This window comes from Dromiciops gliroides, chromosome 5, assembly GCF_019393635.1.
Source record: "Dromiciops gliroides isolate mDroGli1 chromosome 5, mDroGli1.pri, whole genome shotgun sequence".
Lineage (NCBI taxonomy): Eukaryota > Metazoa > Chordata > Mammalia > Microbiotheria > Microbiotheriidae > Dromiciops > Dromiciops gliroides.
The window spans coordinates 44,429,712-44,456,760 of record NC_057865.1 but is presented as its reverse complement, the minus strand read 5'-3'; the positions used below and the strand labels follow the sequence as shown (position 1 = coordinate 44,456,760).

At 39.3% G+C, this 27,049-nt stretch overlaps 1 protein-coding gene across 1 annotated transcript in view; it reads left to right on the top strand.

The window, feature by feature from the left end:
• The window catches only part of ULK4 (unc-51 like kinase 4), a 669,562-nt gene that overhangs the window by 192,524 nt on the left and 449,989 nt on the right, over positions 1-27,049 (top strand). Inside the window, exon 22 of the mRNA XM_043966928.1 lies at positions 10,194-10,321. Coding sequence (XP_043822863.1) covers positions 10,194-10,321 — 128 coding nt within the window. The remainder of the gene's footprint in view (positions 1-10,193; positions 10,322-27,049) is intronic.

Below are 27,049 nucleotides of genomic sequence, written 5' to 3'. Positions count from 1 at the left end.
TGAACTTGGATCAGGAAGACCTACTTCAGATCCCATCTCAGATACCTTACTTAACTGTATCACCCTGGGCAAGTCAATGAACTGATCTCATCTTCACTTTTCTCATTGCAAATTGGGAACAATAATAACAGCTCCTATTTCACAGGGTTATTTAGAAGATCAAATGAGATAATACATGTAAAATACTATACAAACCTTAAAACTGTATATAAATGTAAACTATTGTTATTTGCTGCTACTATCAATTAATTCAGCTTTTTAAAGCAAATAAATATTAAACCTGGCCATGTGAAATATACAGGAAATAAACACTAACACCAAATAGTCTCTGCTCTTCAGAGTATGAAATTTGGAGCAGCTAGGTAGCGCAGTGGATAGAGCACTGGCCCTGGAGTCAGGAGGACCTGAGTTCAAATCTGGCCTCAGACACTTGACAATTTATTAGCTGTGTGACCCTGGGCGAGTCACTTAACCCCAATTGCCTCACCAAAAAAAAAAAAAAAAAAAGAATATGAAATTTTCTTTTCCCCTGTCTGCTTTCTCCCATGGACTATGGTGTGAATCAAGTTGGAGACCTTACCACTGATAATAAGAGCCTGGCTTTTTATGGAAGGGGAATCTGGTTTCCTTTATGACTCTGAGGCACACATATTAGGATTTTTAGGGGGTTTCTGTTTTTGTTTTTTTTTTTTGAGACTGGACCCTATCTCACTAAAGCCAAAAACACATGATCCCAATACTGGTCAAGATCAATGCTTTGACCTGTTCTTTCTGTAGCCGGGTGGCCCTCTGGTCCTTACCCCGACCCAGGGCTCACCGTGTCGGTGCCAGAATTCATGCTGAAACCAGTGCAGGCACCTGAAAGGCTTTAGTCCTCTTGTAGCTCAGAACCTCTAGGCTCGGGGGATCTCCCAGCCTCCCCCTTCCCAATAGCAGGGTTACAGACATGTTCCGTCACTCCCAGTTTGGCAGGATTTTTCTTTTCTTTTGAAAGAAGATACACAGAAATTTTCAAGCAACAAAAAACTCTTTTTTCCTTAGCTCAATTTCCTTTACACTGTGAGTCTTCCATTTTCTTTGGCACCCTAAAATAATGTTATTTTTAGGTTACACCAAATAACATACTTATAGCATATCGGCCATAAAAAGCACAAAGAAAGTTGAATTTGTTTTTACTATAAATATTCTTGCCAAATCTGTCCTTCCAAAAAGCTTTGCCTAAAATAGCACATTTCAGTGGAATATCACCTCTTTCCCTAAACGCCTTATTTATAGAGCTTTTAAAGGCTATAAATATGAACATTTGAGAGAAAAATAAAGGCTTCTAACTTCATTGAAGTTGATAGGAGTGTTGCAGGCTGAGTGGCTGCCATATCAGGCCTTATTTATGTTTTCTGATACATAAACATGAAGCAAATTAAGTAAAGAATATCCTGATTTTTGTATTGTGGTGTCCCAGTAGAAAGTACTTGTGACAATGGAGAAAACAGCACATATTTGATACAATTAACTTCTTCCTTTTGGACTGCACTGTAACTTTGCAGAAAAGTAGCAATGACTTTTATTTTCCATATACAAAAGCAAAAAAATAAAATTTAAAAAATAAGCTCATAGTCTATCTTTTTCATGTAGGACTTAAAAACACTTTGCATAGGGCAGCTAGGTGGCACAGTGGATAAAGCACTGGAGGACCTGAGTTCAAATCTAGCCTCAGACACTGGACACTAGCTGTGTGACCCTAGGCAAGTCACTTAACCCTTATTGCCCCACCAAAAAACCAAAAACAAACCCAAAATAAACCAAAAAACCCACCCCATTTTGCATATAGTTACCCATTTTACCCTCACAGGTAGCACAAGCATTATTTTGTTAGTTCATGGGATCTGCAATCTCCTGGATGTATACATTCCCTCTTATAATACACAAGGCAGCACATGAATACCTTTTCATTGTGTTTTTTTCCAGATTCTTCCAATCAGCTCTCCAGAGTATTCACCTGGTGCATTAGAGGTCTTGCTCTAAGGGTTTTGTTTTTGTTTTTGTTTTTTTGGGTGGGGCAGGCCTCACGCTGTTAGTAAGTGTCAAGTGTCTGAGGCCGGATTTGAACTCAGGCCCTCTTGAATCCAGGGTCAGTGCTTTATCCACTGCACCACCTAGCTGCCCCAAAGTTTCTTTTTTAAAAAATGTTTTGTAGCTACCAGTTCAACATTTAGGCTCTCCATTTGTTATTCCTTGCCTCATTTCCCAGGCTTATGCATCCTCCTTTATGTTTCATGCAGCACTTCCTGCATGCATTTCATCACTGGGAAGATCCTGGGTCTCCCTGAAATGACCATGTGTCTTTCCATTGTCCTTCAGGTTACTGATTGTTTGGACTCTGGAGGTTACAGTCTGGTAGAATGGAAGCTTCTTGAGGCTAGGGACTCTTGCTTCTGTATGTGTGTCACTGGCCTAGCAGAGTGCCTGGCATGTAGGCAGTGCTTAATGAATGGATGTGAACAGACGGATCGTTCTGAGATAAGCAGCCACACAGCATTTACCAGGATCATATTATCATGAAAAGAGGCTTTCTGCAGGAGGGAGTAGTTTGGGATCTCTGAAAACATCACACATGATCCAGTCTGACTTCAGCTTATTTAATTCTGGACCCAGTTCATTGACCATACAGGAGCTAGCCAAGATAGCTGTTTTGATGTGCTCACTTTCTCACTCATTGCTGCTTATCCAACTACGTGTCTTTTTTAAAAAATCATAAAAGTATTTTATTATTTTCCAGGTACATGTAAAGATAGTTTTCAACTGTTTTTATAAGATTTTTAGTTCCAAATTTTTCTCCCTCCCTCCCTTTTGTCCCCCCTCCCTAAGACAGAAGGCAATCTGATATAGGTTATATATATGTACAATCACATGAAACATATTGCTGTTTTAGTCATGTTGTGAAAGAAGAATTAGGACCAAAGGGAAAAACCTCAAAAAACAAACAAAAAACCCCCCAAAAGTAGAAACAGTATGGTTCAATCTGCATTCAGAATCCACAGTTCTCTTTTCTGGATGTGGAGAACATTTTCCATTATGAGTCCTTTGGAATTGTCTTGGATCATCGTATTGCTGAGAAGAGCTGAGTCTATCACAGTTGATCATCACACAGTGTTGCTGTTACTATGTACAATGTTCTCCTGGTTCTGCTCCCTTCACTCAGCATCAGTCCACTTAAGTCTTTCCAGGTTTTTCTGAAATCTGCCTGCTCATCATTTCTTACAGCACATTCATATGCCACAACTTATTCAGCCATTCCCCAGTTGATGGACATTTCTTTGATTTCCAATTCTTTGCCACTACAAAGAGAGCCGCTATAAATATTTTTGTATATGTGGGTCCTTTTCCCTTTTTTATGATCTCTTTGAGATATATATCTAGTAGTGGTATTACTGGGTCAAAGAGTATGCACAGCCCCAAAGCCCTTTGGGCATAGTTCCAAGTTGCTCTCCAGAATGCCAACTATATGTCTTAATGTGGGCACCATGTATTTTCTGTCCACTTGATTTTTCCCTTTGAGGGTTTGTGGGCTTTATTGAGAAGGACTTGTGTTATTGTAGGATTCTAAAATGAGCAGCATATATCATCCAGAAACAGGAACATTTAGAATATATCTCAGTTGTTACAGAGTATCTCTCTCCCACTTGGACTTTTCTGAAGTCATCCTTCATACGAGACACAAATGACAGTGGTGAGCATATGTTTCCCTGTTTTGTGCCTTATGTGACGACGATAATCAGAGGATTGTTGGATAAAGTTATCTGTGGTTGTATCTATCCAGAATTTTTGCTTGATTTTGACTTATGCATGAGACCGTGCATGAAAAGAGTGCTTTCATAGCTGCATTTTATTCCACTACCTTTGAAAATGAAATACTTGAAAAAAATTAATTGTCTCTCTCAGGATTGTAAAGACTGTATTTTGCTGTATTGGTGGGTGCTGCCATATTAAAAAGAATATGATTCCAAAGGGCTATAAAACTGTGCATACCCTTTGACCCAACAATATCACTACTAGGTCTGTTTCCCAAAGACATCATAAAAAGGGAGAAAGAACTGACACGTACAAAAATATTTATAGCAGCTCTTCTTGTGGTGGCAAAGAATTGGAAATTGAGGGAATGACTGAACAAGTTGTGGTTTATGAATGTAATAGAATACTATTGTCCTGTAAGAAATGATGAGCAGACTGATTTCATAAAAACTTGGAAAGATTTAAGTGAACTGATGCTGAGTGAAATGAGCAGTACATAGTAACAGCAGCATTGTGTGATGACAGCTGTGATAGACTTAGCTCTTCTCAGCAATACAATGATCCAAGACAATTCCAAAGGACTTATAATGGAGAATGCTCTCCACATCCAGAAAAAGAACTATGGAGTCTGAATGCAGATTGAACCATACTATTTTTACTTTTTTGGTTTTTTTTTCTTTCATGAGGTTTTCCCCTTTTGTTCTGATTCTTCTTTTACAACATGGCTAATGTGGAAATATGTCTAACATGCTTGTGTATATTTAACCTAAAAAATTGTCTAATACACTATAGCATCAGATATAGTTCCAGTAAGTAGCTTGTTTACTCTGTAGCATCTGGCAGGAGATACAATATGAATTAAGGTAGAGAGAACTAAATATAATTAAATACTTATTCTAAATTGAATACTGATATTTTTAGTTCAAGAAATCTTTTTCTGGGGGTGTCTAGCCTTAGTCGTTTCTTGCTTTTTGTTTTATTTTTTTCAATTTTTGCAGGGCAATGAGGGTTAAGTGACTTGCCCAGGGTCACACAGCTAGTTAAGTGTCAAGTGTCTGAGGCTGGATTTGAATTCAGGTCCTCCTGAATCCAAGGCCAGTGCTTTATCCATTGCGCCACCTAGCTGCCCCCATTTCTTGCTTTTTTTAAAAAAAAATCATGTTGCCCCAACTTTTCTCCTTGCTGTGATGATTTTGGGATTTCTAAAACTTTATGCATTTCTGTGATATGATTGCTATAGTTATCCATTCTGATCATTTTTCTATAATACTGCTTTATATTTTATTGGTTTACTATATAAGATTTTTTCTCAATGTGAAGGTCTTGTTCCTCTGAGGAAATTCAAATGGACCTTTACATCCTAGACTGTATTTAAAACAAAACAACCTCTTTTAAAATACTGTAATTTAGCAACTTTTTTTGAAGATGGTCCCAGTGTCACCCCTGGTATTTTCTTTACCCCTTTTATTTCATGGATAAGTATAACACCAGGGTAGTCTCTGTGTTGTACAAAAATTAATTGTTAATAACTATAACTAGCCTGGAAAAATTATATATAATTGGATTTATGAAAAATTGTGATTATATGAAAAATGATAAATTTAGAAAAATTATAATTGGGCCATAAATCCCTTCGTGGTTGCCATTCAAATGTTAGAATATTTTTAAATTGACTAGCCAAATTTGGGGGGGCTAATCTGACTGGAGGACTAATCTGGGGACTTTTGAGTATTTGGCTATCTGACTTCGTTAATTTAATGTGGGCTGTTTATGAAGTTCCACCACACTGCTCCCAAACTGATAGACTAAAGATTAAGAAGCCTCTTAACTAAATAATCCAAGCACAGTTTATTTATGAGATGCTGTTGAAAATTAAGAATACAGGAAAATAAAATGTACAACCTGACTGCTTTCCTGTGGTCTCTTTCCACTGTGTCTCTTTCCCACCTGCTGGGCTTAGAACTTCTTGAATACAATAAGGGCCTTAGCAGCCTCCGGCCTCAGGGCACATTATACTTTCCCTGGTTTGTATTAAGGCCTGTAACCTTGTCAGCCAGGTCTCTCCTCCGTCCTTGTCCGAGCTCCCCTCTAGTCAGCCTCTCTCCTAGTCCATCCCCCTCCTTCTTTATCTCGTCCCTCTCCCCTCTCCTGTCTCACTCCCAGGTCAATATATACCTTTTCTTCTCTCCACTCAAATCTCAGGGCTTCCTTCGCCTCCACAGACCAAGCTAATCCGCCAGCCAGGGCTGCAGCTGGTTTGGGGGGCGGGGTACACTCCCACTTCCGTGCCTCAGCACAGGCTATCTTTCAGATAGCTCCGCTCAGGTCGGAAGGAGCTGGGGGCTTTTTTCCCCCCAGCTGTCTGACCTGGTGTCTTATATAGTCCACAGGGCTTTTTCCGCTCAGCTGAAGCTGAAGAGGAGGGGGAGAGACCCTGAGGGCCTAAGGCTTTCTAATCTCAGCCTAAAGGTAGGGTCCCCAAATCACAATAAATTTCCACAATGTCAGTTGGGCTTTGATGCCCACCCTACAGTTGTAGGTACAATTTGGAGGAATGTTTTGTAAAATCTCTGTATAGTTTGTATATGTCGCCATGCAGAGAAACCCTGGCAACATCAGTATTTGACTTGTCACCTCCCCCTTACTCACTAAACTCCAGGAGCTCCCTACTCTCTTCAGGATCAAAATATAAAGTCTTTCTGGGGCATTGATTCAGGCTCTTCTCAGTGCGGTCCCTTCCTACTTTAGTAGTGTTCTTACATTCTCCTTCCTTCTACCTGTATCATTATCTTGTCCCCTTTGCTGCTTCTCACACATGATGCTTATCTCTCCATTCCGTGCCTTAGCATTGGCTGTCCCCCTCTCCCATGCCTGCAATGCTGTCTCCTCACGTCCATCTCTTCGGCATCCCTGGATTCCTTCAATACTCAGCTCAAAGACTCCCTTCCATAGGAGGCCTTTCCTGGCCTCCTCCCACCTCCCCCCCCCCCCCCCCCCCCCCCCGTCCCCAAGCTTTCTTCTCTAGTGTTTCCTGCCTTCTACTATGTGTGTATTTTGTGTGTAACAATTTACATGTTTCTCTTCCTGTTAGAATGTAAGCCCCTTGAAGGCAGGGGGTGTTTTTGCCCTCCTTTGTTTCCCAGGTAGTTTTCACTATGCCTGGCACCTAGCAGATGCACAGCAAATGTTTGAAATGTTTTGCACCCCCACCGATCCCCAGAGGAAACCCTGATTTGTTTTGTTGTTGCTTGTCTCCATCTTTACTTCTGTATGTGGCCTGCGTGTTCCCTCTTTTTTCCAGGGTCCAATCCCCTCTTTTGTGTGGGCCTGGGAGTGCTTCAGGAAAGAGTCTAGCTCAGTTTCTGACATGACAAGTGCTGGTGATTGATGAAAGGGAAGGGCTTACTTAAGAGGGAGAGAGTCCTGGAAACTGGGCACACTGAGGAAGGTCGCCCAGAGGAGGTTTGAACCTCAAAAGAAGAAAACAATTCTGAAAGGCAGAAATAAGGAATGAGTACATTTCAGACCTGAGGGATTTTTCATGTGAGTGCTCAGATGCAGGAGATGGTGTTTGGAACTCTGGGAATGGTTAGGAGTCCAGTGTGGCTGGAATAAAAATTATGTAGAGGGGATTAATGTGAAACTCCATCTGTCTCTTAAAGTTGGTAGGGATTTATTTGATTGTTGAGGACCTTGAAGACCAAGGTAATGAGTTTGTATTTTATCTCTGAGAAAGTAATTATTAATAATTGATTTCTTGGGTGACTCCAAGATCTCTCTTTCTTAGTTCTTTTTCCCTCTCACCCCAGAAAGTTCAGTGTCCTTGAAAGACTTCATCATATCTCATCAGGGACAAACCCAAGAGAAGAAAAGGCATTTTGGTTGAGGGTAGATTCTTTTGTCTAGATAGCCCAAGGACCAATTAATGGAATTAAACCACACCTGGGTAGGACTTTTCCTGGCCAGCTTGAGTGAGGGGTCTTGCATTCCTTTCTCTGATGTCATCCCTAGAGTTCATTATAATATGGCCCATCTTCAAAGTCATGTCAACCAATTAGATTTGTTTGATGTATAATGACCTGCCTCTTCTCAAAAGGGATAAAAAAAAATCTGAACAGGCAGCCATGTTGTCTTTCCTGACTCTGGAACTAAATGGTCTCGGTCTCTGTCTCTTGCTCTCTCTCTCTGGTCTCCTTGGGACCACATGCTGTCTCTCTGGGGGGCCACATGTGCTTTTGGGGGGCATTTCTCTTGCTTGAGCTAACTGGCATGCTGAAGCTCTCTCTCTCTGCCTCTACTACCATGTGGCCTGGACCATGAGAAGTTAGGGAGATATATGGTCAATCTCCTACGGGTATAATATTGATAAATTAATATCAGCTCATTCAAAACTTTTGTCTAGAGTAATTATTTTCAGTGTCACATATCCTAGAGGCAACAGGGAGCTAGTGAAGTTTTTTGAGTTAGGAATGGTAGAGGAGTGATGGAACTGGCCACCATAAAGGGCAGGCCTGAAGAAAGAGCCATGTAGGAAGCCAGAAAATGAGAGAGCAAATAAGGAAAGGGAACCAGAGAAGGAATGTTGGGGTGAACCAATGAGAAGAGTCCAACTTGAACCAGAGATGAACCAGGAGCCAATTTACCAAGCTAATAATAAATAGACCCATGGGTCAGAGATGCCAGAAAACCAGGATAGATGATTGATAAATATTTAATGGTTTAAACATTTGTCTTAGTCCTAATGTGGTTGTCTTTTGAGCTAAGGTTCTTCTTGGATAGTTTTTTTTGGGGGGGGGGTGAGGCAATTGGGGTTAAGTGACTTGAACAGGGTCACACAGCTAGTAAGTGTCAAGTGTCTGAGGCCAGATTTGAACTCAGGTCTTCCTGACTCCAGGGCCAGTGCTTTATCCACTGTGCCACCTAGCTGCCCCTAAGGTTCTTCTTAATACTCATGGAAACTAATTTCTAATATTCATACATCAGATGCTACTGGTCTCCAGTTGTTGATTTCTACTGGCCTGGCACAGCAAATGAATGAATGGCTTAATCAATGAAAAGCATATATAAAGTTCTTACTTTGTGCCGTGCATAGTACTAAGCGAAATGGTCCCTTCCCTCAGGAAGTCCCAGGTTCCTTGGAGTTATGATTTATATCAGTCGAGATGGCCTCCGGGTATTTGGAGACATAGGCCTGGAAAAGTCAGGTCCAGAGATGTTGATTATGGCCACCAGAGTGGAACAGCTCTTATGATGAATGATTCCTGAGGAATAGCAAAGATCTGAGAATCGAGTGTGCTTGGAACATTCCTGTTCAGTCAGAGTGAGTCGGGAGAAGGAGGAAAAAGAGAAGGAAGAGAAGGTGGAAGAGAGCTGGGAAATTCAGTGTCATGAAAGCTATGGCAAGAGCATTCCAAGGATGGAGTGTTTGTGCATGGGAAAAGCCTTGGAAAGGCATTGAAGTCAACCAAAAGGAAGCTGTTGGTAATCACAGTAATGGAAGAATGGGCCAGCTCAGTTTTCTTTTTGTTTGTTTTTTGTTTTTTTGCAGAGCAGTGAGGATTAAGTGACTTGCCCAAGGTCACACAGGTATAAGTGTCAAGTGTCTGAGGCCAGATTTGAACTCAGTTCCTCCTGAATCCAGGGCCAGTGCTTTATCCACTGCGCCACCTAGCTGCCCCCAGTTTTCTTTTTAAAGGAAAATATTCCCAAGTCCAAGAAGTCTTTTGACAAAGACACTTCATATTTTTTTTTAAGCCCAGTGTGTTCCCTATGTGAGTTTTCAGTATACTGCATCTTAGATCTTCTGTGTCAGTGAGTGCCCAGTGGACTAGGCTTATGAGAACAGTGAAAAGAACTTTTCTAAATCTAGGCACAGAGTTTGATTTCAGATGGGCTAGAAGCTTCCTGAAAAATCTCTTTATCTTCATTGTGCTTTTTCTCACACACACACACACACACACACACACACACACACACACACACACACACACACACACACACAAGCTTGCATAAGAACTTCATAAAAAAACAATAAGGAAGACAGATTTTTGAGGGATGAGTATTTAGAACTCCAACAATTCAGTTGTTCAAAGGGAGAGGAACACTGTTATCACCCAGCATTAGACAGTCACTCCAGTGGAACAAGTGAAGTGCCCTTCAGTGCAAATGTCTCTGGAAGGTATTTTGCACATGGCTATTTTCACTCTATTTCTCTGGCTCCAAAGGCCTTGCTAGAGTGGGAGCATTATCTATTTTGCCCAAAGATTTCATTCAGTGACTGTTGTAATAAATTTGAGCCCAGCATTCGCTCCTCTATAATCTCTTTCTGGATAATCAGCACTGCATTCCTACTGAAAGAACTTGGATTTCTTGTTTTCCTCATAATTTTCATCTCTCTCCTTTAGGATTTTGTTACCACCGTTATCCGTCTGTTTGACAGTCCTTCCACTTCCATTCGAGCAAAAGCTTTTCTGGTCCTTTTATATGTTTTGCTCCATAACCGAGAGATGTTGCTTCTTGGTTGCCAAGCAAGGTAAGATTCCTGCTCCCTTCCCACCCCCCCCCCCTCCAAGAATTGCTTCAGTATGTTTCAGTTGGTAGTTGTGATAATCATTGTAGCAATTATGACATTTGAAATTGGTGATTTGCTATCTATTTAGAGTGGGCTTTGGAATTGAGTTTTTCCACAGAATTTAGCACCTTCAGATAATGCACATAGGGCTAGAGCATCAATTTTTTTTCCTAGAAATTCAGTATAATATAATGTGTTGGGATCATAAGTTAGCTCCTTTGGCACTGGGGAAAGTCATGGTAGAGAATTCCTTGAGGAAGCCTTGGGGATAGCAATGAGAGGCTGAAAAACACTGTCATTAGTGAGATTTGAGGGATCTCATTGCACTGGCAACTTTTATGTGTACTCACTCAGGTTATTATTATGATTGCCAACTAAAAGCCTAGATCGTACATCTTATGACCAAGAACATAAAACTCCAGTGGATGTATCCCAGAAGTCCTGGCTTTGGCCCAATGGCTTGGATTGTGTCTGAGTACTTGCTTTAGATATATCTCAAGCTTTGTGTTAGAAGCCCCCCTATCCCAATACCTTGAAATTACCTTAGATTTGGAGACTATAAGCCAAGAACATTAAGATCTCCATTATATATTGAAGAGTATAAACATATGGGACTTATACAAAGAACTTGGGGGTTGGAGGAGACCTCAGATCTAGTTCAACCACAACACGAAAAAGATCACTGCTGCGCCATACCAGACATGTGCTTGTCTAGAGCTCTAAGGAGTCTTGCACTGCCTTCCACTCCACTTTTTGCAAGCTCTAATGATTAGCAAAATTCTTCCAATATCAAACCACCCTTTTTTTTTTCTTTCCAACTTGAACCCGTTGATACGGTTTCTTTTATCTGAGGTCAAACAGAACAAATCTAATTTGTCTTCCAGTGGCATTCCTTCAGATACCTGAAGACACCTATCATATGGGCCCCCTCCAGCTTTTCTTCTCCATGTCCTTGAATTCAGTCCTTAGAGGTTGGGTCCAAGGCCCATCACCATCTTGATTGCCTTCCTGGAGGTAGTACTCTCTAGCATATCAACATTCTTTTTTTTTTTTTCCAATTAAAAAAAAAAAACCCACACAGTTTTATTTAAAGTTTTGAGTTCCAGATTCTGTTCCTCCCTCCCTCCTTCCCTCCTCTCCTCTCTCCCTGAAATGCTAAGCAATCCAATATAGGTTATACATGTGCAATCGTGTAAAACATTGCCATATTGGTCATTTTGTATAAGAAGACTCGAATAAAAAAAAAATGAAAGAAAGTGAAAAACAGCATGTTTCAGTCTGTATTGAAACAATATCAATTCTTTCTCTGGAGGTGGATAGTATGGTTTGTCATTAATTCTTTGGGATTGTCTTGGATCCTTGTATTGCTGAGAATAGCTGAGTCATTCACAGTTCTTCATTGAACTATATTGCAGTTACAGTGTAGAACATTCTCCTGGTCCTGTTCACTCCCCTATGCATGAGTTCCCATAAGTCTTTTCAGGTTTTTCTGAAATCAACCTCCTTGTCATTTCTTATAGCACAATAATATCCCATAACTTGTTTAGCCATTCCCCAATCCCTCTGATTTCCAGTTCTTAGCCAACACAAAAAGAGCTGCTATAAGTATTTTTGTACAAATAGGTCCTTTTCCCTTTTTGGGGGGATGTCTTTGGAATATAAACCTAGCAGTGGTATTGCTGGATCTAGGGGTATTAGCACAGTTTTATAACCCTTTGTGCATAGTTCCAAAATGCTATCCAGAATGGTTGGATCAGTTCACGACTCCACCAACAATACATTGGTATCCCAGTTTTCCCACATCCCCTCCAACATGTATCATTTTCATTTTTTTGTCTATTAATCGCTCTGATAGTTGTGAGGTGATACCTCAGAGTTTTTAAAATTTGCATTTCACTGATCAATATTGATTTAGAGCATTTTTTCATATGACTACAGATAGCTTTGATTTCCTTTCCCGAAAACTTCCTATTCTTATCCTTTGACCACTTGCCAGTTGGGAAATGACTTGTATTTTTAATAAATTTGACTCAGTTCTTTATATATTTGAGAAACAAGGCCTTTATCAGAGAGTTTTGCTGCAAAATTTTCCCCCAATTTTCTGCTTTTTTTATAATTTTGGTTGCATTGGTTTTGTTTATGTAAAAGCTTTTAAATTTTATATAATAAAAAATTATCTATTTTATCTTTTGTAGTGCTCACTATGTCTTCTTTGGTCCTAAATCCTTCCCTTATTCATAAATCTGACAGATAAACTATTCCATGCTCTCTCAATTTATCAACACTCTTCTTAAACCATGCTGCCCAGAACTAGACACAATTTTCCAGAGGGGATACCACAAATACAGAGAACTGCATGCCTATCACCTTCTTATTCCTGGGAACAATGTAGCCCATAATCATATGAGCTTTTCTGATTGTCATATCATACTGCTGACTCATATTGACCTTGTAATCCATTAAATCCCCTAGATTCTTTTCAAAACAACCTATCTGTGCCTCTCCCATATGAGATTAATGATGATTTTTTTGTCTCCAAATTTGAGGCTTTACCTTTATCCTTATTGAATTTTGTCTCATTAGATTGAATCCTATGCTTTACCCTGTCAAAATCCTTTTGGATCCTGACTCTTATTCAGTGTGTTAGTTGTTCTTCATCACTTTGTGTCATCAGCCAATTTGTTGAAAATACCATCCATCTGTTGATACCATACTGGAGACCTCTTACCACATTCTCATTGAACCATTAACAATGACTCTTTCAGTCTGTTTATCCACCTTATTTAGAATCTATCCAGTATTATTATTGTCTAATCCATCTCTTCATCATCTTTATGAGAATAGTGTGAGATATTTTATCAAAACCTTTGCTAGGTAACCTATAAACACATCACTCCCCATATCTGCTAATTTAGTAATCCCATCTGAAAAGGAAATTAATTTAGTCTGGCACAACTTGTTCTTTTCTTCTCTCTCTCTCTCTCTCTCTCTCTCTCTCTCTCTCTCTCTCTCTCTCACTCTCTCTCTCTCCCTCTCCCTCTCCCTCTCCCTCTCCCTCTCCCTCTCTCTCCCTCCCTCTCTCTCTTTAAATTTTGTAGGGCAGTGAGGGTTAAGTGCCTTGCCCTAGTTCAGTAATCTAGTAAGTGTCAAGTGTCTGAGGTCGGATTTAAAACTCAGGTCCTCCTGAATTCAGGTCTGGTACTTTATCCATTGCGCCACCTAGCTGCCCCCATGACTTGTTCTTGATGAAACCAGGTTGGTGTTTTCTGTGATCTTCCATTATAATCACTTAGTGGTATTTTTAAATTTAGTTTTATGTGGTTAATTGATAGTGACTACAAATTAGGAGTTTTCAATAGAAGTGTGCTTTCCCTCACTTTTCACAATGGGATAGCTCTTTTCCCTCCTCTTCCCCTCGGTTTTTGGCATTTTAAATACAAGACTAAGATGTCAAATGTTTGTGGTATAGAATGATCTAGGGCTGGGAGAGAAGGTGATGTTAAGTAGGGCACATGGAATGAGTTGTACTCAGGGAGAATGAGTATGAGCAGTTGATGGTCTGTGGGGATCTGGGTGGAGTCTAGGATGAAGGAGAGTCAGAGAAACTAATGTAAGAGTTTGAGGAATGGGAGATGCGAAAAACAGGGAGGCACTGATGGAATATATTCAAGGCCCTATTCTTAACATTTAATGAGATGTAATAATTTTATTCTGAACCAAATCACTTGTCACTGAGAGTTATATTTAAGAATAGATAGAGAATTTTGATTTATTCTTCTCTGCTGTGGAGATTAAATCATTTGCATTTCTAGAAGAAGTCTTATTTTTTTGTACTCATACCTTGAGGCTGTTTTAAATATCACATTAGCTGAAGCGTTACTGAAGATTTTGCAGCCCTGATGATTAAGACTTAAGAAGGAAACTACATAACACTATTCCTTTCGCCTTGCTCTAGTGACATACGGCAGCTTAACCAGAAAAACTTCTACCATCACATTAAATAACCAAACTGGGGCTTATCTAGACCTTTGGAGTATTCAAGTGTCAGAGATTTGGTTCTCTGTAGAAAGGGCTTTTTCTTTACCTCCACAAATTGAAAACTCAGCAACTTTGAAGAGAAGTACAAAAGTTTTTATTAAGAGAACAGACACATACACACATGAGAGAAATGGGCATAGATCCGTGGCTTCATTATTATTTTATTAGACTTTGTAAATTCAAATTCACACTTGGAGTTATATTCAGAAGCAAATGTTAAATAATAACACAGTGCAAACTATGGAAAACAAGTACATTATGTTGCCTGTGAAGTTGTACCGCCTGGTCTTGGGCATGATGTATCTCAAGTGCTTTGTGGAAATCCTGCCTGGTGGCTAGAAAGAAAGGCATTTGGAAAAGTGGCAACATTCCTATTCGAAAAAGGTGCCACAGTCTGTGATAAACACATAAAGAAAAATGCTTCTCTCTTCCTGCACCTGAAAATTCCAGAAGTAGCTGGGAATCTCAGAGAACTACTAGGCTGCATGAGAGATGAAGCCTTAAATGTAGGTCTGGAGATAACCCATTCCTCATTATGCACATATTGCTTCTTGTCTACCAGCATCACTTTTGCCTTTTATGGGTTGAATCCCAAATCTGTCAGGCAATGGACAGGTGGCGAGATTGAGCTGTCAGAGTCAGATAAAAAAGATTCGATAGCCCCCAAATGCCTGACTGTTTCTCTAAATGACTTTATATACACATTGAACATGACAGATGATAAAATAGGGCCTTCTGGCTCACTACATATGACCGTCCTTTTGGTGGATGAACCGTCAGAGTTCACTGTGTGAGTTTTCTTAGAAACTGAAATGGAATGCCTGATAATCACTCCAGTATTCTCTTGGGATCTTCAGCATTACCACCCTCGTGGACTTCAGTGATAGGAGAAGCTTGGCTTTGATCAAAGAAGGGGGTTTGCTCAAGAAATGTTTGTTGGAAATGGTTGAAGAAAAACCATCTGTCATTTTGAAAAAGGGTATTGCTGAAGCCACTGCAGTTGAAGTTTAATAGTCAGGCTTGAAAATTTGAGGAGGTCAGAAAAAAAATGATATACCTGAAAATTGCTTTTCAACATTCTTTTCTAGCTCTCATCTTTTAGGTATATTTCTTTTTTTTTCTTTCTTTTTTTTTTTTAGTGAGGCAATTGGGGTTAAGTGACTTGCCCAGGGTCACACAGCTAGTAAGTGTTAAGTGTCTGAGGCTGGATTTGAACTCAGGTCCTCCTGAATCCAGGGCGAGTACTCTAACCACTGGGCCACCTAGCTATATATCTTATGTTCTTTCTGCTCATCAAAATTATTTCCATTTTGTATTTAAAGTGATTTCCTTGAATATGTCATAATAATCCTGGTTAGTTTTAGTCTATGGAAGGACAATTTTAATCCTTTAGAGAAAGAGATGTAAGGCCATCTCACCCTACCTTTCCAATGGAGATAGTGCTGCAGGTAAAAAACTGAGTCCTTGGAAGATTTTTGCCAGATAGACACAGATAGCAATTATTTATTGAGTCTATATATGTCTATATGTATGTGTGTATACACACACACACACACACACACACACACACACACACTGTGTGCCAAACACTGTGGTAACCATATGAGAGATGACAAAAGTGTCATATATTCCCTTTCCTCAGGGAGCTTATAGTTTTGTTTATATGACCAAACCCATGCGCATGAAGCATTTAAGGGCTCGTTGTAAGTTAGAGGCAGCATAGCTGCCCTTGGGGCCAGGAACACCTGGGTTACACTTCTATCTCAGACCCAATCTAGCTTTGCAACCCTGGGAAGATGGCCTAACTTCTCAGTGCTCTCATCAGTTCTCTAAGAAGATGCAACTTGCAGTCATAGATGGACTTTCCTTTCCCAAGGGCTCATCATCGCAGGGAAATCAAAATACTAGATTCTTATTCCTAAGCATAGCAGAGGTATCAAAGGAAGTCGACTAGAGTAGGCCTCATGAAGAGAGTGAGAGGGGTCCAAGGGCTTGAAAGATGGAGCAGGATTTAGTTAAGTGATGAATTGGAGACAAAAAGGGCATTATGGCTTGGGGATGGTGTAGACCAACAACACAATCAGAGGCACAAAAAAAAAAGAATCTACTGATGTGGATGAGAGTGAGATGACTGACCTTTTGAGAGCAGAGTTTGTGTTGAAGCATACTACAAAAAAGGATGGGATCCCAAGCCAAGAGAACTTGGATTTGATGCAATCAATATAGGATCATTGTACATTCTTGAGTAAAGGATCAGCAGAATTAGTCTGATAGGCATATGTAATTTAGGAAGAGGGCATGGAGCCAATGAGACCAATGGGGAGGTTGTGGTCTTTTAGAAGTGAGGTCACTCCCCAATTGAGAAATGGTCAAAGGATATGAACAGGCAGTTTTCTGATGAAGAAACCAAAGCTATCTGTTCCCATATGAAAAAATGCTCTAAATTTCTAATGATTAGAGAGATGCAAATTAAAACAACTCTGAGGTACCACCTGACACCTATCAGATTGGTTAAAATTACAAAAAAGGAAAATAATAAATGTTGGAGAAGCTGTGGAAAAATTGGAACACTAATGCATTGTTGGTGGAGCTGTGAACTGATCCAACGATTCTGGAGAGCAATTTGGAATTATGCCCAAAGGGCGATAAAGCTGTCCATACCCTTTGACCCAGCAATACCACTTTTGGGTCTTTTGCCCAAAGAAATCATGGAAAGGGGAAAGGGACCCACATGTACAAAAATATTTATAGCTGCTCTATACGTGGTGGCAAGGAATTGGAAGTTGAGGGGATGCCCATCAATTGGGGAATGGCTGGACAAGTTGTGGTATATGAATACAGTGGAATACTATTGTGCTATAAGAAGTGATGAGCAGGAAGAGTTCAGAGAAACCTGGAGGGTCTTGCGTGGGCTGATGATGAGTGAGATGAGCAGAACCAGAAGAACATTGTACACAGTATCATCAACATTGAGTGTTGATCTACTGTGATGGACTATATTCTTCTCACCAATGCAATGGCACAGAAGAGTTCCAGAGAACTCATGAGAGAAGAGGATCTCCAAATCCAGGGGGAAAAAAAAGAACTGTGGAGTATAGATGCGAATGAACCATACTATTTCTTTTGTTTTTGGTGCTGTTGTTTTTTTTTTTTTCTATTTTGAGGTTTTTCATCATTGCTCTTATTTTTCTCTTATAACATGACTAATGCAGAAATATGTTTAATGTTATTATGTATATATACATAGATATATAGATATAACCTATATCAGATTACCTGCTGTCTAGGGGAGGGGGGAAGGAGGGGATGGAGGGAGAAAAAATCTGAAATTGGAAAGCTTGTATAAACAAAAGTTGAGAACTGTCTTTACATGTAATGAGAAAAAAAATAAAATACTTTATTAATTAAAAAAAAAAAGAAGTGAGGTCACCTGAGAGTTGTGATTGAGGCAATCAAAAAGAATGGATAGGTCCCAAACTTTTCAAATGAAGAAAACAATTGTACTTGGTGATAAGAGTCTCCATGAATTCCAGTGAAAGATACAGAATGGATGATAGTCATGTCACTAATGGAAGTGGGATAGATGGAAAGTGAGCTTGTTTGAGATAATGGTGACACCAGTGTTTTGTAGGTGACTGGACTGCAGGACTGAAGAACAGGTCAGAGGTCAAGGCTGGAGACAGAGATTTTCTAGTTAGCCCATTGAGGTGATAGTGGAAGCCATCATGGGAGAACCGTTAGAGGAAGGGGGTATAGAGAGGGAATTGAAGAAGCTCAAGTTGGATAATTGGCTTTCATGTGTGTAATTTTTAATCTCCCCAACTAGATTATATACTTCTTGTACAGTAGATAGAGCACTGCGCTGGGAATCACGAAGAGTCATCTTTATGAGTTCAAATCTGGCCTCAGATATTTCCTAGCTGTGTGACCCTGGGCAAGTCACCAAACCCTGTATGCCTGAGTTTCCTCACCTGTAAAATGAGCTGGAGAATGAAATGGCAAAGCACACCAGTGTTTTTGCCAAGAAAGCTCCAAATGAGGCCACAAAGAATCAGCACAACTGAAAGGACTGAATAACAACAATGAAAACCATGCCTTCTATTTCGTTGTGTCCCAAATGCTTTGCAGCTTGTAGGCACTCAGTATATGTTGAACAGTAGAAGTGAAGTGAAGAGTTGAGAAATAGGTTCAGGATCATTGCCTTCAGTAAAAATGCATTAAGTTCTTACTACATGCTAGGTCCTAGAGAGAGAAAGATAAAGACTAGGGCCTCCATAGGATACAGCTGAATGAGGGAATGTGTAGCAGATGAAGAAGAATGCAAGGCCATAAGGAATTCCCTAAGCCAAAGCAATCCAGATGGGTCTGAAGGAAGCATAAGTGTAAGCAGCAGAATAGCAGCACATGGCAGAGTTCAGAAAGACCCCTGCGGAGAATCAGGACTAGTTGGGCAGGGGGAACCCGGGGAGAAAGGCCACATTCTTTGAGGTTTCTGGAGATTTTTATGTCATTTTAGTGATGACATTTGTCATTGGACATAGTTCCATAGTACACAGACAGTGTCATTTTCAGTTTTATCTTAGGGCAGTTTTAAATTCTTTATGGAAGCTACAATCAAATATTTCTCTCTGCATATTATTATGGTTTTCTTGCCCAACATGTGAATTCTTCTAGTAACTAATGTTTCCATTGTCAATAAAGTTGATTTCTATAGCGTAGCTCACTGGAGCTCATTATGTAAAATGGGGGCAGTGGGAGGGAAAGCATGAGGAAATGGGACATTACATTGGGATCTAGCTACTTTTGTAATATCATGGACCCCAGAGGCCTTTTATTTATCCCAGAAAAAAAATGGTTGTTTTCTCATGTGTTAAAAGGTCTGCATTGGCATCATTAGCTATTCAAGAGTATTTCTTGCCTTGAGGAAAAACTACCAAAATTGTTTGAGACTATTGGAGTTAAGCAATACCCTGGATAGCTTTAGAATAGATAACTTAGATTTCTAGATACAAATTTGCTTGCCTTCATGTTAGGACAAACTTGTAAAAATCTTAGTCTAAACTGCTGTTTTATACTCTATAAAGTTTCTCTTTAGTAATATTTTGTTGAAGCTAGAAAAAATGGACAGTCAATATATACTGAAAAAATTAGATTGCTTCTGCCCTGTAAAATCTGATGAAAGACAATCGATAGTAGGAAAGAGTTCAGCCTGAATTAATTGTATCCGATGAAGCAGTAGCCAAATAGTAACTGGCCCAAGGCAGGGCTGCATAGATGGCCGTTCTCAAGATAAATGGTGTTCCGTTGGGATTTGGACAGGGTTTTTATTTTAACCGAGGTATCGAGATTAATACCACTGTGAAGCTCTGAGTGAATTGCTACTGCAATTCTACAGTTCTCTAAAAATTATAGTACATATCTGTGAGTGTGAAGTAAACTCAGGGCGGAAATCAAACAATGTACAAGAAGCTCTAGTCTCCTTCCAGCGGAAAGAGGATAAAGGACAGAGTATGGTTTTCATGCAGAGAAGGAAATGGAATTCGTGTACAATTCAGTTTGGTACAATTTTTCTTATCGCCAATGTCATGAATATTTGACTCTCTGGATACTAAAGGTTCTTTGTTTGATTTTTTATTTTTAGGGAGATAGAATAAGCATTTATTAAACACCTACTATGTGCTGAGTACTGAGCTAAGCACTGTAGCTTAGATGCCCATGGCAGAACCATATGTGTGCACTTATTGAACTTTGTTCAAGGGGATCAGTGTACTTTATAGACATAGTAAATTATTCCTTATTAATTTCCTACATTAAGATCATTAGCACAGTATCTCGCTCTGTAACATGGCATTCAAGGCTCTCCTCCCAACCTGGCACTATTCTTCTTTCCGCCTTCTCTTGCTGCTCCCAAACTGGACCATTCTATGCTTCCCAAGCACAAGCTTGCACCCTTATGATCAATGTCTTTTCTCAGGTTCTTATGTTATTTGCTAAATGCCCCCTTTTTTTTTTCACTTGTTTAATCTTTTCCAAAATGTCACCTTCTTCCAGCTGGTAATAGTCTTCCTCTCCCTGCCCCTCAGTCTCATATCTCACTTTTGGGAGGCTAATTATAATTATTATCATCTAATTTTGTCATTTTATTATAGCTGTGTTTGTGTCATCTCCTTAACAAATTGTGATCTCCTTGAAGGCAGAGACCGTGTCATATCTAAACTTTATGCTTCTGTTCTTGTCAAGCACTGCTCTAACAGGAGGTTTTAATAAAGAAATGCTTGTCTTATTGCAACTTTTCTTGAAAGCATTCCAGCAAGTCTCTAGGCATCTCAAATTGGTACTTTTCTGAAGATCTCAATGTACTTTGTGTATATTGTGAAAAATTCAATTCAATAAACATTAAGTGCCTACTATGTGACAGGCACTGTGCTAAGTGCTGGAGATTCCGACAAGAAAAACCCTATAGGAGCTTAGAATCTAATTGGAGGAGACGGTACAAAAAAGGAAGCTGGAGAGGGGAAGGGGAGCTAGGACAGGAGAGGGCATCCAGCCTGGGGGAATCTCATTCTGTAAAGTTGAAACCAGGCAGAGCAGCAGATGCAACGTGAGCCCTGTTCAGTTTCGACCCTCTATAAAGGAAGGCATTGGGAGGAGTTTGGTATTCCACCCTCCAGCCCTCCACTCTGAGGGTGAGTTTAGGAAGGGATGAGCTTATTCTGGAAGAAACATCTTGTTCTCAAAAGGTGACCCAGGCTGGGTGGCAGATGCAGAGTGGGCTGGGATGTGTCCAGTTTTTGCCCTCTGTAAGGAAGGCTTTGGGAGGAGTTTGGTACTCTGCCCTATGGCCCTCCAAGCTTTGGGTTAGCTGCAGGGTATGAGATTAGAAGCCATGAGCTTATCCTGGAAGGGGCATCTTGTTCTGGAGTTGCAAAGGCCTTGCAATTTAACATGTAAGCTATAACACCTTTATTATTTCTTTTACTTGTTAAATTGCAAGGCCTTTCAGAATCTATTTTACAATTGATTGAGAGCCTGTTTGGAAAATAATGATTAAATTTAAACTATTCAATCTGCATGGTGCTCCAGAGTTGCCTGTGTATGGAACTGAGGCTGAAGCTTTTCCCCGGAAGATAATCTTCCTGACACAAATTCATCACCTGAGCTGTGATACTCTTCAGAGCTTTCAGTACCATTGTAATCAATTACCATTACCAGTCACTCTCTGAGTAGTTGCATTACTGCTGTTTGAAAATGACAATAGCCTGTTCTGACTGGTCCTTGGATTTGATAGAATGCATTGATCTGATTCTTACAGTACTTTTCTTTTGTTCCATTGTCTTCATTTAGTCTTTCTTTTCTAATTCCATCTGTTAAGGACATTTATAAATGTGATAAGTAAGCAAAAGAGAGAATCTTCAAATATTTCTAGGAACTTTTGGGTCCTTCATACCCATCTCTCTTAATTTTTTTTTTTTAAAAGTAGAAGATGGAATCCCTAGAGTTAGTTATAAAATCTCTGTCATATTTTAAATATTTAAAGGATGGTTTTTAAACAGGAGTTGATGCTTTGGTTTGTTCTAACTCTTGAGTAGAAACATTTTCAAGGTACGAGTCCTTTCCACTCATATTATTATCATTTTTTTTAGCATTTTGCTTGGGAACATGGTAGAAATCATATTATTGTTTATTTTTATCTCTTCTCTGTTACTAGGGATAACTGTTAGAGTTAAAATTTGTTTTAGAACTAAAGAATCATAGACTTAGATCTCGAAGGGACCCCATCTGTAATAAGTCTCTCCTCTTATTTAATGGTTAAGGAAACCAAGGCCCAGAATGGTCAAGCCACTTGTCCAGGAACACAGAGATAACAAGTGGCAGAGCTGGCATTGGGCCACAGGGCCTCTGCAGCCCTTTTCTCTAGAAAGCAAGGAAGCCAAAAGAGCTATTAGGAAAGACAAACTTCTTTGCTTCTACTTCCTTCACTTAGTCCCTGTGACTAAAAGCCTGAGGCCTTCAGCTTAAGGGGTTAAATAGTGGGACTATTGATGCCCTTCTGCTTTCTTCCCCATCTGTTTGTTTTTCCCAAAGTCATATTTCATAAGCAAATTGTTATTTGATGTATTGTGCTCCCCAAATTGTGACTTTATAGTTAAAAATCATACTTGGCAGGGAGGAATAACTACTGCTTACATTTTTGGATACATTTGGTAAAATCAATGTTAGCAATTGACTGGTCAGTGCACTGCTAACCCATAACCTAATAACCACTGTAGAGAATTTTGCTTATAGATAGAGAAGCAAGTGTAGGCCTGTTGGCCTCTTGGAAGACAAAGCAAATATCCCCTGATTTCCATCTTTTATAGCTATGATTTGGGTATTTAGAAGAAAATGATCAACTCTTTAAACAGTAGGATGAAGGGCATGACCTGTTAACATTTCTTTATGACATCTGCCTCTTAATTTGTCTCTGTTTGATTTGACTACAAAGAATCTTTCACTTATATTTTGGAAATAGATTTTAAAAGATCCCAAGGGCATATTCTCTTCATACCTAATTTTAATTCTTTTCCGTATAATTAAAGAGTCATGCAAGAATGAGACATAAAATTTTTAGGCATAGAGTTTGGAAAAAGGACTAATGTTTTATAGACTGTCTTCTCTAAGAGTTCGTTACTTTCTGTCTTAGATTGAGGGAGAAATATCTTTTGGTATAACTATAGCCTACTGAGAGTGCCTTATGCCTTCCTTTTGAAAAGTTGGAGAGGCCATTCCATAGAGAAGAAAGAAAAAATAAAACCGAGGTTACTCAAGAATCTGATGACTCCATGCAGGTAGCTTTGTCTGTTCACATTTCATTGATGAAGTCTTTACTCCTTTTCCTGATACTGCACTTTATGAGATGAAAGGTCTGCTAGATTTCCATGTTAGCCACTAGACTAAATTGAAGAATAAGTTGCTTTTTTTTTAAAATCAGTTTATTAGTTGTCTCTCAAGTGTACACTCAATGTTAGTTCATGAAGTTAGCTGAAGAGGATCAGAAAGCATGGCAAACTTCAATGGCTGTTATACTCTAGTTTTATTTCCAGCTACATTTTGTACTCGGTCCAGTGGGGTGAGGCAGAGCAGGACAATGAAGGAATTCCAGCTCTTGTGTGTAGAAGAAAAATGAGGAGGAAGAATGATGATGAGGAAGAACCCGCCATGAAGAATGAAAAAACTGCTAAAATCCTGAACAAGGATACCAGGAACTCATTTAACTATGACTTACTGTGAACTGAGAACCATGTCATTACAACATATGTTTAAAAGGCGTTGTATTCTTCACTTGAAAAAACCAAGGAGAATTGGTTCTGTTGCTTTTCCCTTTTGATTTGAGTGAGCTGAGCCCTGGTTTTTACTTTGAGTAAATAGAAACAGCTCTGAAGTTTTTTCGTCTCTCCCTCAGTGGGACTCTTACTTCCAATCACCTTTAGCGATGGTATATGACAGTAGACTACATTAATATTTGATCTGAGATGGTCTTTTGAACTAACAGACAGGTACCTGCACATCAGCCTCAACAAGTCAAGAGTGCTGCAATTAGTTATTTTTTCCTCCCTTGTCACCATCGAATCAGAGCAAAACCTAAAGAGTAGGAATGGAAGTGGGCAATTGGAACGAGCACTGGCTTCCTCATGCAAGAGTTTGAGAGATCTTCTGGGTTATGAGTAAGAGCAGTAGCTTTTTTAAAGCTCTCGTGGTACCTCTTGACCTCTGGACAGCTATTTAGTAGATGGTTAGTGTTAATCATTTCACATGCACATCCCCTTCCCTGTAACCTTATAAATACAATGAATATGCTTAACATTCCCTGATTCCATTTTAGTAGCTATTTTTATAATTTTCATTCTAAACAACATTTTTCAATTTACTCTGAAATATCATAATTGTTTTATAATGAGACTATCTCTTGAAGTTATTAATGCTTCCTTTAACACTTGGGTGGAATGCTTAATGTCATCAATGGCAAACATGCACGTTTCTATGCCTCATTTGATATCAGTCAGGAACACTGAACCACGTTATTTCTGCTGGCACATCTTTGAGAAGTCTTATATGATATTGGAGATAACTTTTTGGAGGAGAACCTTGTAGGAATCTTTAGAGAAGTTGATGGTGGAAAGGGGCCTTGGCAGCCTCCTCGTCCGATCTTGACATGAAAAGAATCACTATTATAACATAATTAATAAGCGACCCTCCCTCTGTTTGAAGACTTCTCAGGTCTATTCTCCTTTTGGATAGCTCAGGTTATTAGGAAATTTTCCCATCAAGTCTAAGTTTCCTTCTTTGTAACTTCTCCCCATTGACATTTTTTTTTCTTTCTGGGGCCAATCAGAACCCATCTGTGCATGACATCACCACAACATACCTTCCAGTGTTTTTATTTTTTTTCCCCAAGGCAGTGAGGGTTAAGTGACTTGCCCATGGTCACACAGCTAGTAAGTATCAAGTATTTTAGGCCAGATTTGAACTCAGGTCCTTCTGACTCCAGGGCCTGTGCTTTATCCACTGTGCCACCTAGCTGCCCCCCTTCCAGTACTTTTAACACAGCCATCATTTCTCTCCCCTCCCTCAACCCCTTTCTTTTCTCTGAGGTAAATATGCACCTTTGTTCCAACAAGTCCTCATAGGACACGCCTTTGTATCCTTTCACCATTCTGCTTGCCTCCTTCTTGGCACTCTGGCATTTGTGTTCTCCTTAAACTGTGGTGCCCAGAACTGAGTCCAGTTCTCCAGATAAGGCCTAATGAGGGTAGAGTACAGTGGAACAGATTGTTGTTGTTTCCATTATGTCCAGCTCTCAGTGACACCATTTTGGGGTTTTCTTGGCAAAGATATTGGAATGGTTTGCCATTTTCTTTCTCCAGCTCATTTTACAGATGAAGAACTGAGGCTAACAAAGTTGGGGCTCCCTAGGGTCACACAACTAATAAGTGTCTGAGGCCAGATTTGAACTTATGAAGATGAGTCTTCCTGATTCCAAACGAAGTGCTCTATCTACTGTGCCACCTAGCTGCCCTGGAACAGATTACAGGAAGCTATGCTTCTTTTAATGCAACCCAAGGTCAGAGCAGCTTTTGTTTGGTTTTTGTTTTTAAGTTTTTATTGGCAGGTTTTGTTTTTACATTAAAAACATTTCTAGATTACCCTTACTCTGTGAGAGTACCTTATAACAAAGTAAAACAATAAAGACAAACTACAATAGAGACCTCATCTGAACGTGCATGCCACATTCCTGTCTCTGTTTTTAATTAATTTAAATGAACAGAAATCAATTTCTCTCCTTCCCACCCCTCTCCCCATTGGGAAAGAAAGAGAAAAAAAAAACAAATTCCTTGTAACCAATATACATAGTCAAGCAAAGTAGAATCTCTCATTGACTATATATAAAAACCCATGTCTCATTTTGTACCCTAAAACCATCACTTTTCTGTCAGGAAGTAGACAGTGTGTTTCATTTGCTGTCCTCTAGAGTCATGGGTGGTCCTTATAGTCGTCATAGTTTCTACAGCTTTCCGAGTCATTTGTCCTTAAAATGTTATTGTAGAAATTGACTGCTCATTTCATTCTTCATCCGTTTATAAAATTCTTCCAAGTTGCTCATTTTTATAATATGACTCTTGTGGCATCACTTGTTCTCTTGGTTCTTCTTACTTCATTCTTCATCAGTTCATAAATGTCTTTCCATGTCTGTATCACAATTCATTCAGCCATTCTTTAATTGACAAGCATGCTTTTCCTTTCCTATTTTGTTGGCCATGACAAAAAGAGCTGCTGTAAATATTTTTGCATGTAAAGGAATTTTTCTTATGATTCCAACTGTCACCCATCAGATTGATGAAGATGACAAAAAATAAAAAAAAAATACTAAAAGTACATGCTCTTTGACCCAGCTATACTACTTCTAGGACTGTAAACAAACAAGATCACGTTAGCTACCACATCATACTACCTATTCACTTTGGGCTTGAATTACATTAAGACCCCCAGATTGTTTTTAGAACAACTATTAAACAACCATGTCTTCTACACTTGTGCTGTTGATTTTTAAAATTTTTATGTAAGAGTTCACATTTATCCCTACTGAATTTGATCTAACTAGAGTCAGCCTAATGCCAATAATTTTGCTTTACCAAATCAAATGCTATAAAATCAAATACTAGGGGCGGCTAGGTGGTGCAGTGGATAAAACACCAGCCCTGGAGTCAGGAGTACCTGAGTTCAAATCTGGCCTCAGACACTTGACACTTACTAGCTGTGTGACCCTGGGCAAGTCACTTAACCCCCATTGCCCCGCAAAAAAAAAAAATCAAATACTATAAAAATAGTGAAAAAATCAGCACCATATAACTTTGTAACATACATATTTCAGGCAATTGTGCTACTGTAAAGATGTAATTAGTTATTAGTAGCATTTGCAAAAACCTTTCCATTATCTTCACACATATTTATTAGGATGACCTCTATAGAGTGTAGAGATTATTCTTGTAAAATTTTGTAGAGATAGGAAAGTAGGCTTATGGGTCAGTAGTTATTCATATTTTATTATTCACCTTTTTTGATAACAATAATGGACAAGATTTTTTTCAGCTCTCTTTACTATTGTTTTTTATA